Raw genomic sequence first — 13887 nt, forward strand, 5'->3', positions numbered from 1 at the left:
TCATCAACACTTTTGCTTTTTCCATTGGATCATGTCCATCAACATGCAAATGTACCATTATTTCTACATCTAATAAAGAAATCTTTTAACCCAAATTCCCACAACGATCCCTCCTTCAAGTAGCTCTCCATTTCTCTCCTCTAGCTTACATCCACACTATGCAAAGCTACAATGATCATTTTCTACAATTCTTTTCCTTCTTCTCTCAAACCCATTCTACTCATGTATTCACTTTATCCTGAAACTGCCCTTATCAGATCCCAGTGAGCTTCGTGCTGCTAAATCTAATGGTCAATTGGATTTAAGAAGCTTCATCTCAGTCTCCTCTTTTGGTTTTCCCTATTCTTTGTGACTTATTGCTGGAGCATACCAGTGTACATTACTTGGAATGCTTATTTCTACATTTGTATTTACTGCCTTCACGTTCACATCCATAGTCATGGCTTTAAATGTCACCTATCTACCAATGACTCTCAAATTGGTATCTCAAGCCTGGACTTCCCCCCTTCAACTCCAGAATTGTATATTTAAATATTTTCACTATAATTTATAATAAACATTTAAAGTAACTCATGAAAATTACATTTACTATCTTTGTCCTAAATTCACTCCAAGCTTAGTTTTCCCATCTAAAAAATAACTAAATTATTCCAACTGCTCTAGCTAGACCATTGGCATTATCCTTGATTATCTTTTTATTTATACTCCACATCTAATGTATCAGAAAATCCTATTGGCTCTATATTTGCCTATATTCTGAATTTCCTCATTCTCCCCACTTTCACTGCTGCCATCTTGATCCAATCCACCATCCTCTGTAACCTCCCACCCTTCTCCTCCCCAGTACCTATTATAAACAGAGTAGCCATATTGGTTCTTTTTTTTTTTTTTTTTCTTTTGAGACGGAGTCTCGCTCTGTCGCCCAGGCTGGAGTGCAGTGGCCGGATCTCAGCTCACTGCAAGCTCCACCTCCCGGGTTTAAGCCATTCTCCTGCCTCAGCCTCCCGAGTAGCTGGGACTACAGGCGCCCGCCACCTCGCCCAGCTAAGTTTTTGGATTTTCAGTAGAGACGGGGTTTCACTGTGTTAGCCACCATGGTCTTGATCTCCTGACCTCCTGATCCACCCGTCTCAGCCTCCCAAAGTGCTGAGATTACCCGCGTGACCCACCGCACCCAGCCGCCACATTGGTTCTTTAAAAATGTAAGTCATACCATGAGATTTTTCTGTTTAATGCTTTCTAAGGACTTCCCATCTCACTAAAAGTATAAGCAAAAGCTTTTTTTTTTTTTTTATAATAGTCTACAGGGCCCTACTTGTTATGATCCTCCTTTGTTTCTCCAGCCTCATTTCCTACTTCTCTTTTCCTCATTCATTCTGCTTTAGACACACAGGTATTCTTGCCACTCCCTGAACTGTCTAGATATGTTCTTTCCTCATGGCTTTTGTGCTTGCTCATCTCACCACCTGCAATGTTTTTGCCCAGATATCTCTGGTATGGTTTGGCTGCGTCCCCACCCAAATCTCATCTTGAATTCCCATGTGTTGTGGGAGGGACCCAGTAGGAGGTAATGGAATCATGGACGCAGGTCTTTCCCATGCTGTTCTTGTGATAGCAAATAAGTCTCCTGAGTTCTGATGGTTTTAAAAAGTGGGGTTTCCCTGCACAAGCTCTCTGCCTGCTGCCATCCACATAAGATGGGACTTGCTCCTCCTTGCCTTCTGCCATGATTGTGAGGCTTCCCCAGTCATGTGGAACTGTAAGTCCAATTAAACCTCTGTCTTTTGTAAATTGCCCAGTCTTGAGTATGTCTTTATCAGCAACGAGAAAATGGACTAATACAATCCCCAAGCCTTTCTCCTTCAAATACCTCAAGTCATCATTTAATGTCATCTTTTTAATGGAACTTCTTTTGACTATTCCATATAAAATTGAAGACTGCTCCCATTTCTAACACTCTTTATCCTCCTTACCATCTTTATTTTCTCTATAGCACTTATTATCTTCTAATATAATACATAATTTACTTAGTTATTCTCTATTATAGCTTCTCCGCTGGAGTGCAAACTCATAACGGCAAGACTGTTCTGTCTGTTTCATTCATTTCTGTATTCACAGTATACATAGAATAGTTCCTGGAACATAGTAGATTGTCCATGAAAAATTAATGAATGAATAAATCCTAATATTAAACTCCAAGAAGGCTATCTACAGAATTTTATATTTGAATCTGTTCTAAACATATTTGTGACAATGTACAGCCATGATTAGATATATGTTAATGCTTAGATAATTCTAGGCTAGTTTTGATTTGAAATATAAGTATAGAATATAATAAAAAATTTGCTGGTGGTTTTTGATATTTTCTTATTTTATATATGACTGAACCTAAATTGTATTGATGAACAGCATCACTAATCTCTTGTAAAAAACTACTGGTTTGTTTTTCTGAGAAGAACTGCAGCCTTCTCATTGAAAATTACTTTTTAATGAATATGTGTTAAAGAACAATTGGAATGTTAAGTTAGGAGAGCCTAATGACTATAGTAAACACTGGACAGATACTGCAAGGCACTCACCTGATTTTAAATTTGTCTACCAAAATGATATTAAAAAATAATAAAAAAAAATAACCTTAGCATCTGGGTTTCCTGTCTATATACATCACGACTGAAAGCCCCTTCCTGAATCTAAACGATTCACTAGGAACCGAACAATTTGTCATTTAGACTTGTGACGGGAGCTCTATTCCACCTAACAAGCAGACATGCCCACTTTCGCTGTCAAAGCAGAGAATTTATGACTCACTCACTTCAACACCATACAAAAGCACAAGGACTATATCCCCATTCAATCTACCATTAGGAAGGTTAGAAAGAAGCCTTCCCACTTACCTGTCGGTTGAGTTCTTTTCTGATAAATTCGGATTCCCCGCGCATTCTCCATTTTAATTAATGAGTGAATATCAGTGCCATTAAATCGGTTTATCCTTATGATATTATAGTTATCAGAATTGGTTGCATACAAATAATCTTCGAACACAGTTATACCATAAAGATGTCTGACCTATAACGAGGGGAAAACATAACTATGATTTTTAATTATGTAGTTTTCACTTTGAAAGAAAAGCTGATTGCTATTTACTAGTATGGGAAATGGCTACAGCAGGAGAACCGCAAGGATGTTATTTACTTTTTCTCAAGGAGTTCAACATTTCACTGATTAAAACTTATTTTTGCCAGGTGCGGTGGCTCACGCCTGTAATCCCAGCACTTTGGGAGGCTGAGGCGGGCGGATCACAAGGCCAGGAGATCCAGACCACCCTGGCTAACACGGTGAAACCCCATCTCTACTAAAAATACAAAAAATTAGCCGGGCGTGGTGGCTGGCGCCTGTAGTCCCAGCTACTCGGGAGGCTGAGGCAGGAGAATGACGTGAACCTGGGAGGCAGAGCTTGCAGTGAGCGGAGATCCGGCCACTACACTCCAGCCTGGGCGGCAGAGCGCGACTACGTCTCAAAAAAAAAAAAAAAAAAAAAGAAAAGAAAAGAAAACATGATGTAGTAGTGTTTAAAACAGTTCCACATGTAGGGAGAGAATTTTATTTATGTGTCACTAAGAAAGCATATTTAGTAGTTATTTTTCAAAGGCTTCTGAGAGTAACACTTTCAAGCATATTCAATAATATACCTATGACACTGTTATATATAATTTGAGATATTTTAAGGGCTACTTGTTTATACAATAATGGATATGTAGAAGCTGCAAAAACATAGCTCTGCCTGTGAAACGACTAATGAGAAAGCACCTCTGAAGATTTGTTTTATAAAGTCAAAATCCAATTTTTTTTGTCCTAAGCTATGTTTAGACTAGCACTTGCTCCAGCACTGAAAGTAATATATAAAGAAATCACATATTTGCAATCATTGTAAATAAATGTCAACATTTCACTCAGAAATAGCATTATTTCTAAAGCCAATTTATAATAGGAATATAACTGTTTCTTTTGAGAATTACTATATTTATTGCTATTCATATTCTTAGTTAACAGTCCAGCTCTTCTCTTTGGCAAAGGTCTTGGGGTTTATGGGGAAGAATGGACATCTTGAACTTAGAAAGTTTTCCCCTGGAGCCAAAGGAAGAATACATGTACTGATTTTCTGATAAAAAGGCACATGCTAGGCACATTGCCTTTGGCTACTCCTTTACTTAATTTAAAATGGTTCTGTTCCAGGGTATAGTGAAGTTGCCAATTGACTTGCTGCAGAGATTTTGTTGAAAAAGCATCTGTCACTACTTTTGGCATTACATCGCACACTTATAATACATACATTTGCAGTTAAGAGAATTTGAAAAAGTACGTGTGGTTTGATTATAAAAATACTTATAGAACAAAAATCACAAAATGTTCTATTTTAACCAGAAAATCTTGCCAGTTCTGTAGTTTAAACAAAAACATTTGATTTATCTTTCTAGCATATATGACTCATTAGTTCTATTTTTGGTCTTCTTGTATGAGATGTGACTAAAAGAAGACTGACTTTACATGATGTTTTTGGGTTTTATCTCATTTCTTCATGCTTAGTTTGGACATAAAATATGAGAATTACTAGGGAGAACTATTCCACGTTATAGCCCAAATAGTTCTTTTCTATGTACATGTTATTCCACAGTATGGGCATGTGTTGTACTTATGTGTGGGTGTAGTCAAGTGTATATTTACTAATATCATTTTCCACCTAGCTGACATCAAATTTACTAAAAATGTCTATGGCCAAATTTTGACTTGGATAATACTTTGTCCTACAAAAATTATAAGCAAGCTCAAGATTCTTCCCTTGCCGTTAGTCTCATGCATGTTTTGCTCAAAGTTTGGGGCCATTAACCAGGAAGCCTGTAGTGATGGGATATCAGCATTGTTGTCTACATGACTGCCAATTCATAACCCAGGAGAAAAAGCCTGCTACATAAGAGGCAATTGGTCAAGGTGGAAAATATGTTCAGCCAATAAAGGTAAAATTCACTCACTATGTCCCTATCTTCCTGCAGAAAATACTATTTCCCCTAAAATAAACACCTCTGCTAATTATCCCCTAGGCAGAGGTAGGAGAAGCCTGGAGCAGTAGATAAACCATTTTGCCTTCAGCCCCAGTACTTCAAAAACTGTATCTATGTTGGATTATTTAGTGGCAGACTTAGCATATGTTTAAGGAACAAGCAAAATACAGGCAACAGACATGGGGACAAAAGAATAATTAAACACTTCAGGTTTTCAAAACTTTTTAAAGTAGTCATGAAAAAAATTATGTGAACTCCCTATCTTCATAACAAGGTTTAACTTTTTAATTGCAAATAAGTAAAGAGAAGGGCCATGATAATCCTCTCAGAGGTCAGGTCCTCTAAGGTTGGTAACTAAGAACTTTGAAAGGAATCAAGATTTTTGGGGCAGTTGAAGGTGAGAGAGAAAGCACTGGCCCACCTTTAACATTGAACAGGTTTCCCCCTAACCCCAAACAGATTAGTGCATCTCTTTATCTGTCAAGGAAGGAGAAAGGATTTCATTTTTAAAGCTGAATAGAAAGTAAAAGGAACTTTAAAGGATAATCACAGAATATACCTGTCTTGCATTGCAAAAGAATCCAAAGAGATTCACATTTTCAGCTCCATAGACTAAGAATCTCACATAAAATAAGTGCAATCAGTGAGACAGAATCAGATTTTTAAATGTATTATAGTAAATAAGGCTGATTTCTACTTAGAGATCTCTTTTAGGCATTCACTGAGCATTGTTTGAAAAACGTATTTCAGCAAAATAAAAAGTAACACATTTAGGAAGAATTTTGACCTTCGTGACTTTCACAGAATTCTCTTTTTAGGAAGTGCTTGAACACATCAGAAGTCAAAATTTAATGAAACCAATTAAAATAACAAAGGTACTTTTGGGAACAGGCATTTGCTTTTGTTAGAAAAATATCTCCAATGCCACAGGGGACAGATGATAGTTCAGCTTCTCATGAATGAACTACTTAAATTAGTTTTTAGCAAATAGGCCATAAAATTGGATCTATTTTAATACTTTTATTTTTTACTAATATAGCATTTTTGTCTTTGTTTTGTGTTTGTTTACTTGTTTATCTGTTTTTAATAGAAGGGAGAAAGAGTAAGAGAGGAATCTCCAATTTTGTGGAAATATCACAATATCACTGTGAAAAGAACATTCTCCAATATAGGAAATATACTGTAACTTTTATGACTCATTGCAGCTCGACTTCACAAGAAATTTTCAATATTGCAAATGTTGGTTTCCTTTTTGTATTATTTCTTTCATTGTATTACCCTCGGAGCATTTTCTAAGAAAATTGTACTTACTTGTCTGCCTTGAATGATAGCATGTCTATTTTTTCCTTGATAGTCCACCACTCCCACATAGTCCAAGTAAAGATCTACCCAGTAAACCAATTTGTTGACTAGGTCTAGTGCCAGTGCAGCTGGCTGCTCTGTCTTTGAATCAATTATCCTTGTTCTGTTCATCCCATCCATGTCACATCTCTCCACTTTGGCGACATTCCCGTAGTCAGTAAAGAAAAGTTTTCTGTTGAAAGAAAACTAAATGTTAAAGCGGAGGGTAGGGGAGGGAAGCACATTTGATGGAGCCATCTGTAAAAAACAGAACTTTTTCTTCTAATTTATTTCAGTGATTACATCTGTTAGCTTCCCATAACCATTTCCATATAATATCACTCATAAACAGAGAAGTCTGCTAATGAATATTGCAGGGCATAAGGGAGCAGGTTAACCAACAACTGTAAAATTTCCCCAAAACGAATGATTATAGTGGGTTTATTTTTGTATTAGGAGAAATGTTTCTTTAAGCCTCATAGAGCTGATGGACATCGACCACATTCAGTGTAAGCTTCAGAAGTGAGCCAAGTCACCAGGCCAGGGCACGTGAGCTATCAGCCTTTATCTTCAACCTGCCTTTCAAATTGCCTGGTAATGTTTGTCTCCTATAAAAGTTATTATGTAGAGCTCAATGATGCTGTGAGTGGTGGAGAATAGCAAACTTGGAATGGAATTAAGCAGACGGAAAAGCAAATGTGCTGTTTGTAGCAACAGAAATAAAACATAAATAATCAATTCCCCACCCAAAAGTATCCCTAATTCTCCCAAATATTCCCAAATCACAAAATTGTATTTAAGAAGTATAGGTCATTTCTTCTCATTTTTTCTTAGTATTTATTTTGGAGAAAAGGCTGAAAAACAATGTTGACCTCTGAGACAACAAATTCTTTCATGCAGCGCTAATGGTGTCTGTCAAAGTTTAAAATGTAACTCCAACACCTCAGTGTCTAATATTTGATTAGTATTCACTATGTTTAGTAAACACAAATCAATTTTAATTAACCTGACAATATTTAACAAGATTACCCACTCATGAGACTAAATTACATTTGTAAATAGAAGACCATCTTGCCTTGACTTAAATACAATCTCAAGAATAATCCGATTTACAGTGACTAAGCAAAATTAAGATTACCTAGAGTATAAAATATTTGATTTTACAAACTTGGTGAATTAGTATTTAGTTACTTTTCTCAACATACTTACATTATCTAACAGTATGGGCTATCTTTCAAGCTTAAACATGTTATTTAAACTTTAATTTTAATTTAGCTCTCTCTGCTGAGGGAGACACTAATTTTTAAACATTAGTGCATACTATTGGTAATAGTACAAGCTAGATTTCATTATAAGTATATTTTCCCCACATGTTCTTGAAAGATCAGTTTATCATAAGTTAAAATTAATTTTTTCAAGTTCTATCTATTTAGGTGAAGATCTTTCGATTCTAGTGAAGAATAAATAAAAAGAGCACATCCTGCTGTTTCATTATCATGCTAAACGATCAAATCACTGCTTGGTATGCACACGTTCCCTCTCCCCCTCCATCTCTCTCTCTCTCTCTCTCTCTCTCTCTCTCTCTATCTCTCCCTGCTTCCATCCTGCATCTCTGCTTTCTTCACTTACAAATCAATTTGTTCATAGCTATTCTGTTTCTATAAGGAGTACCCAGTTTCACTCTTGTTTACTGTAGAACAGTGTTCATTATTTTTGCTACATGAAACTTTTTCTCATAATGCCTCTCCTTTTATATATATATTTTTCTCACTAGTTCATTTCACAGCGGTGAAGTTGGTGTGCAGGTGGTTTAACTTTGGGCATGGAGAAATTAACGTTCTGGCTATCATGTGACATGTAGAGACTACGTTTAGATAGCATTATGAAGCAGGCAATCACAACTGTTTACATAGTACTTAACAACTGGAAAGGTGAGTCTGAAGAGGAAGCCTTCTCTAAAGTCATCTTGAGATGACTTAATTGAATGAGATCTCCCGACCCCTGAAAAAAAAAAAAAGGAGTCTCAAGACAATCTTGGAGGTATGCTATTAGAGAAATAAGAGTAAAGGAGGTCAGAAGTTAGCGGTAACACAGATGTTCATAGACATCTAAAAGAGAAAATTTTCAGAATAAAAAAATTGAGTGGCTGACTGGGTCAATCACTTTATAAAGCAAAAAAAGAAGAATATAGATGAAGAAAATGTCACTGAATCTGATATTCAGTAAAATACTAGTAATTTTTGCCACTTGTGTTTGGGAAGTTTACTTATGGAGGAAGAATATAAAGCAGGTGATGATGAAGGAGTTCAGAAAATGTAAGTTATTCTTTCAAGAAATTTTTCATTGATTTTGACCTTCTCTTGCAAGAATGATGCAATTGATTCTCATATTTTTTTCTAAATCATGATAAAACTGATTGAGATAACTCTCTAAGTTTATGCCAAGAATGAAAAAAAAAAAACCACATGTAAATATATAACTGATCAAAATTGAACCTTCTCAGACTTCCAATTCCTGACTATGATGAGCTCTATTCACTCTTAATTGAAATGCAAAAAATCAAAGAGTTCTAAAGAATAATAGCAACAAGACCATAAAGTCACTACTATTGAGTACCTATAGTCACATGATGATATAAATGTTTATTTGTGTGCTTGTTTTTAGCAGTGTTTGATTTTAGCTTAAAATTTCCTGTTACAGAGAAAGGTTTCATTCCCAGGGCATTCTTTAGTGGAGGCATGGCTGTATTATAATTGGTAAACACAAGCTAAGGTTTTTAAATATTTAAAATTCAACTATGTCATTTGTGATATAAATGTTGTTGGGTTAAAAATCACTCTCTTCTTTTCTATAAAATATTTTTCCAAATCATAGACAAGTAAATGGTGCTCTGCAAACTCCATGATCCCGTGGATACTTATGAGAGACAAAAGTACCAGATAATTTGTATTTTACAGATGAAACAGGTTCAAAGCCTTTATGGTTAGTCCTTGCCAGAGGCATAAATGTCACATATTTTTGAAAAACTTGTTATTTGGAATTTCAAACTTACACAAAATTTTTAATTTTGAGGAATAGTAGAACGAATGCCTATACCCATCACCTAGATTCGCCAGTTGTTTACATTTCATTCTGTTGGCTATTTTACATACTCATTAAGCCACTTCAGAGTAAACTCTAGACATCATGACTCTTTATTCCTAAACACTTCAGCATCCATCTCTTAAGAAGGTTAAGAAAGACAAGGACATTCCCTTGCATAACCACAGTATATCTCTCATAATCAATACCTTTAGCAATGTGTACAATGTATAGTCCTTATTCAAATTTGCCTTTTGACAGATAATGTTCTTTATAGAAAAAATTTCTGATTCAAAATCTAATTCAACATCATGCATTGTATTTAATCATCTTTTCCTCTCAACTCCTTTAATGTTGAGCAGTTCTACAGCTTTGATTTGTTGTTCATGATGTTAGTATTTCCAAAGAGTAGACAGGAGTTGTTTTGAAGAATATTCCAATTTGCGATCTGTCTGATTTTTGTCATGTCATAATTAGGTTATATTATGCCTTTTGAACCAAAATGCAATGATTTTGCACTTTTTTTTAATTTTATTTTATTTTTTTTCTGGTTTTCTTTTTTTTAATTTTTTTAAATTTTTATTATTATTATTATACTTTAAGTTCTAGGGTACATGTGCATAGCGTGCAGGTTTGTTACATATGTATACTTGTGCCATGTTGGTGTGCTGCACCCATCAACTTGTCAGCACCCATCAACTCGTCATTTACATCAGGTATAACTCCCAATGCAATCCCTCCCCCCTCCGCCCTCCCCATGATAGGCCCCTGTGTGTGATGTTCCCCTTCCCGAGTCCAAGTGATCTCATTGTTCAGTTCCCACCTATGAGTGAGAACATGCGGTGCTTGGTTTTCTGTTCTTGTGATAGTTTGCTAAGAATGATGGTTTCCAGCTGCATCCATGTCCCTACAAAGGACACAAACTCATCCTTTTTTATGGCTGCATAGTATTCCATGGTGTATATGTGCCACATTTTCTTAATCCAGTCTGTCATTGCGGCACTATTCACAATAGCAAAGACTTGGATTTTGCACTTTACTGTTACTACCGCTAGGGCTTAGAAACAGTGGGAAAGCCTATGATCCACCCCCAAAATTACACAAAAAAGAATTTCAATGGTGGTTTGGAATCCCATTCATTCCACCATATTCGATGTTTTCCGAACACTTAACTCTCTTAACTTCCAGGGTCCTACTCTCTTTTTCAGCATCTCCTCCCACCAGGAACTAAGGGCCCCCAGTTTAGCACTCTCCCTGGAAAACTCATGGTAGATTGTGGAGATCAGTCCCAATTCAGCCCTATGCCCCATTCCCTTTAGGATAGCAGTATTAATACATTTTTTTTAATCTCTCTTTGTTCTTACCTGTGTTATCAACTTTTTTTTTTTTATTATGCAGCAAAAAAGGGCATTGCTGTTGTCTTGTTCTACATTTATTTTTAAATATCATTCTAGTTTCCACTAACAAAAATTAATATTAAAAGAAACCAAAATTGCAACAACTGTCTCTATTTCTAAGATGTTTAACTATTAGCTCACAAAAGAAAACATTTCTTTCAAATTTCCAATTATTCATCCCATTTTCATAATTCAGCTTCTCTACTAAATAACATTTTATTGTTTTGGTATCATTATCCCATCAGATATGGGAAACTGTTTTTGTCTGACATCTTTGTGATTATATGAGCAGCCCTGTTTCACTACAATCATATAAGTTTTATACAGTTGAGGATAGTAAGAAACTTGGAGTATTATTGGTAAACTTGCCTAACATAAATCAAAGGTCACAAAGGGAGCAGTCATGGACAGTGACAGAGCACTGTGCTTACAGAGTTATGGCACCAATCATTTCTATACTTCAAAGGAAAGAAATTGTTACACACACTGACATCTTAAAGCATGTATTTTTTTTAGCCGATAAAAATAAGAATTACTTTTGCCAGTGATATCCATTTTAAATAATGCTTCTGTACTTTAATTCAAAAAAACATAAGAGAATTTAAATACATCAAAGTTCTGTCCATGTCCTTTAACTGCATAGTCAGTGTCTGTCCTGAACTCTTAAATATTGGTTATAACTTACTGATAGAATTTAGAAATTTTCAAAAGGCTCTCAAAATGAAATGACTTATCATTCATTTTTAACTTTAAAAAAAGCTAGGTTACACAACAAGATTTTTTTGAAATGAAGTTAATAAAACAAGGTATTTTACATAAGATACACAATGGGGACTAGCTAAGAAGGGAGTAAGACACAAGAGTAGGGAACCATATATTGCCAGATTTCAAAACTCATTGCTATGATTAGGATCTGGCAAACCCTTCATGCTTATTAATTATGTCTTAATGAAGACAACTGCTTTCCTTTTTATTTCAGGAAAGTGATACATATTTTCCTCAGAAAGGTTTGCACTAGGAACTTCATTTTTTTCTTGTTTTTATAATAACTTAATGTTATCCAAATAGCATCAATAGTAATACAACCTTATTTTTTATGCCATTGTACCTTGTACAAAAATTGCACAAGAAAGTAATTTTCCACATTATATAGAGTAATTGAGGTATATTTAGAATTAAAGTAGGAATATTAAATATTTAGCATAGCAATTCTAAAATGCAATTGCAAATCTGAAAAAGTAATGAGTCTTTGAAATAAGAGGTTTAAATTCAAATTCAATTAGTTCCTGCCACTTAAAGCATGTGGATAATAAACAATTAAGCTATTTTGTCTGTCTAGCTAAGACTATTCAAGACAGTTATTTATTGATCTTTACTTGTTTGGGGATTTCGCTTTTGTTGTTTGAAAAATCTCTCTTGTGCTTGGTTTTCAGTTTACACATAAACACACAGAAATTAAACTTGACATGTGGACTCCCACTGACGGCTGGCTATTCTATATTCTGGAAACATTTCCACTAGTGATTTCTCCAAAAGTGTACATGTATTGGATATGTCAGACAATGTGGCTGACTCTTTCAACATCCTTATTTACCCAAACCTGCCCCGTTTAGTGTTTCTGAGAGGGGCAGCCCTATGCGCAATAGTATAATCCCATTTCTCTCCTCCCTCTTCGTAGATAATTAGACCAAGAATGAATATGGGATTCCAGTGAAACCAAATCAAAGGCTGAGAGGAGTCACTAGGAACCTTTCTCTCAATAATCTGAACCGCAAAGTATGGGGTCCACCTGGTGCACAGCTGCTGTAAAATAGGTAAGGTGAACTGGTAGTATGGGAGGATGTGAGAGAAAAATACTGAAGCCTGTGTATCAAAGTAAAGGGGCTATGAGAGGCAAGATGAAAGAAGCCATGTCTCCCTTGAGTGAGGGATTCTCTGGGCCCCAGGAAGTCCATCTTTACTTCCTGTCCTTAAGTCTGTGAACACAGGGGATTATCTGATTCCTCTCAGGAAAGAAATCTGTATTGAGCTAACTTTGGTAGGTTTCTATACTTGGAAGCCAAAATGCCATGACTAAACCCCCATATTATTTAACATTCTATTTTAAGATTCAGAAAAATTGTGTTCTAAAGATTTTGAACAAAGCAAACATTGAAGCAGCGTCCTTGTCTTGGCTAAATACCTGGGGTTCATAGTCTCAAGGGAATCGAGGACGCAGACATATAAGAAGTAAGTTTAGGAATGGAGGTTTACTAGGCTAAGAAAGAGAAAGGAGAATAGCTCTATCTCCTGCGAGAAAGAGGGGTACTCCAATGGGCCTTCTGGCCCACAGCAGAGTGCACAGCATTTTATAGACAGGCTTGAGTAGGCAGTATCTGATTTACATAGGGTCCAAAGATTGGTTGGACCAGGTGTGACGTTTGCGTAGTGCAAGAGGAAGCTGGCCACCCCACCCTAATCTTATTATGCAAATTGGGTCTTTGCCTGGCCAGGGCCATGCTGTCTACTCCTGACTGCACACGTGGTTGGCAGAAAAAAGAAAGGAAGGGAGGGAGGGAGGAAAGAGAGGGAGAGGGAGAGAGGGAGAGACGGAGAGGGAGAGAGAGAGGGGGGGAGAGAGAGAGAGAGAGAGAGAGAGAAAGAAAGAAAGATGATGTTACCATTTTGAACATGGCTAGTGCCAAGTAGCCTTTCCTGTTGGCACAGTTGCCAGCATTCACCCATACAAGCTTACAGCTTGCTTGTCTATGTCTGCAGCTTGATTTACAGGCTGCTCGTTGTTAGAAAAGAAAATGATTTGGGACTGCTTTTCATTAAAGGGAAAACCTTACCAAGGGCTTCCTCACCCTCACTATCTACCTAAATAATTTCTTTTTCACTCCTATGTATCATTCTACTTTAGGCAATATTCCATATTAAAATTTTAACTCTAAATTAAGAACTCATTTTGTAATCTTTACAAGTAAACCTCATAACCCTATTTTGGCACTGAGTCAAAATGCTATTTATGA

General features: G+C 36.1%; 1 protein-coding gene across 1 annotated transcript in view; it reads right to left on the reverse strand.

The window, feature by feature from the left end:
- Nucleotides 1-13887, reverse strand: part of LRP1B (LDL receptor related protein 1B) — a 1897925-nt gene that overhangs the window by 815532 nt on the left and 1068506 nt on the right. The window contains exons 8-9 of the mRNA XM_073019651.1: nucleotides 6369-6591; nucleotides 2895-3066 (exon numbers count right to left, since the gene is read on the reverse strand). Coding sequence (XP_072875752.1) covers nucleotides 2895-3066; nucleotides 6369-6591 — 395 coding nt within the window. The remainder of the gene's footprint in view (nucleotides 1-2894; nucleotides 3067-6368; nucleotides 6592-13887) is intronic.

This window comes from Chlorocebus sabaeus, chromosome 10 (assembly GCF_047675955.1).
Source record: "Chlorocebus sabaeus isolate Y175 chromosome 10, mChlSab1.0.hap1, whole genome shotgun sequence".
Taxonomy (NCBI): Eukaryota; Metazoa; Chordata; class Mammalia; order Primates; family Cercopithecidae; genus Chlorocebus; species Chlorocebus sabaeus.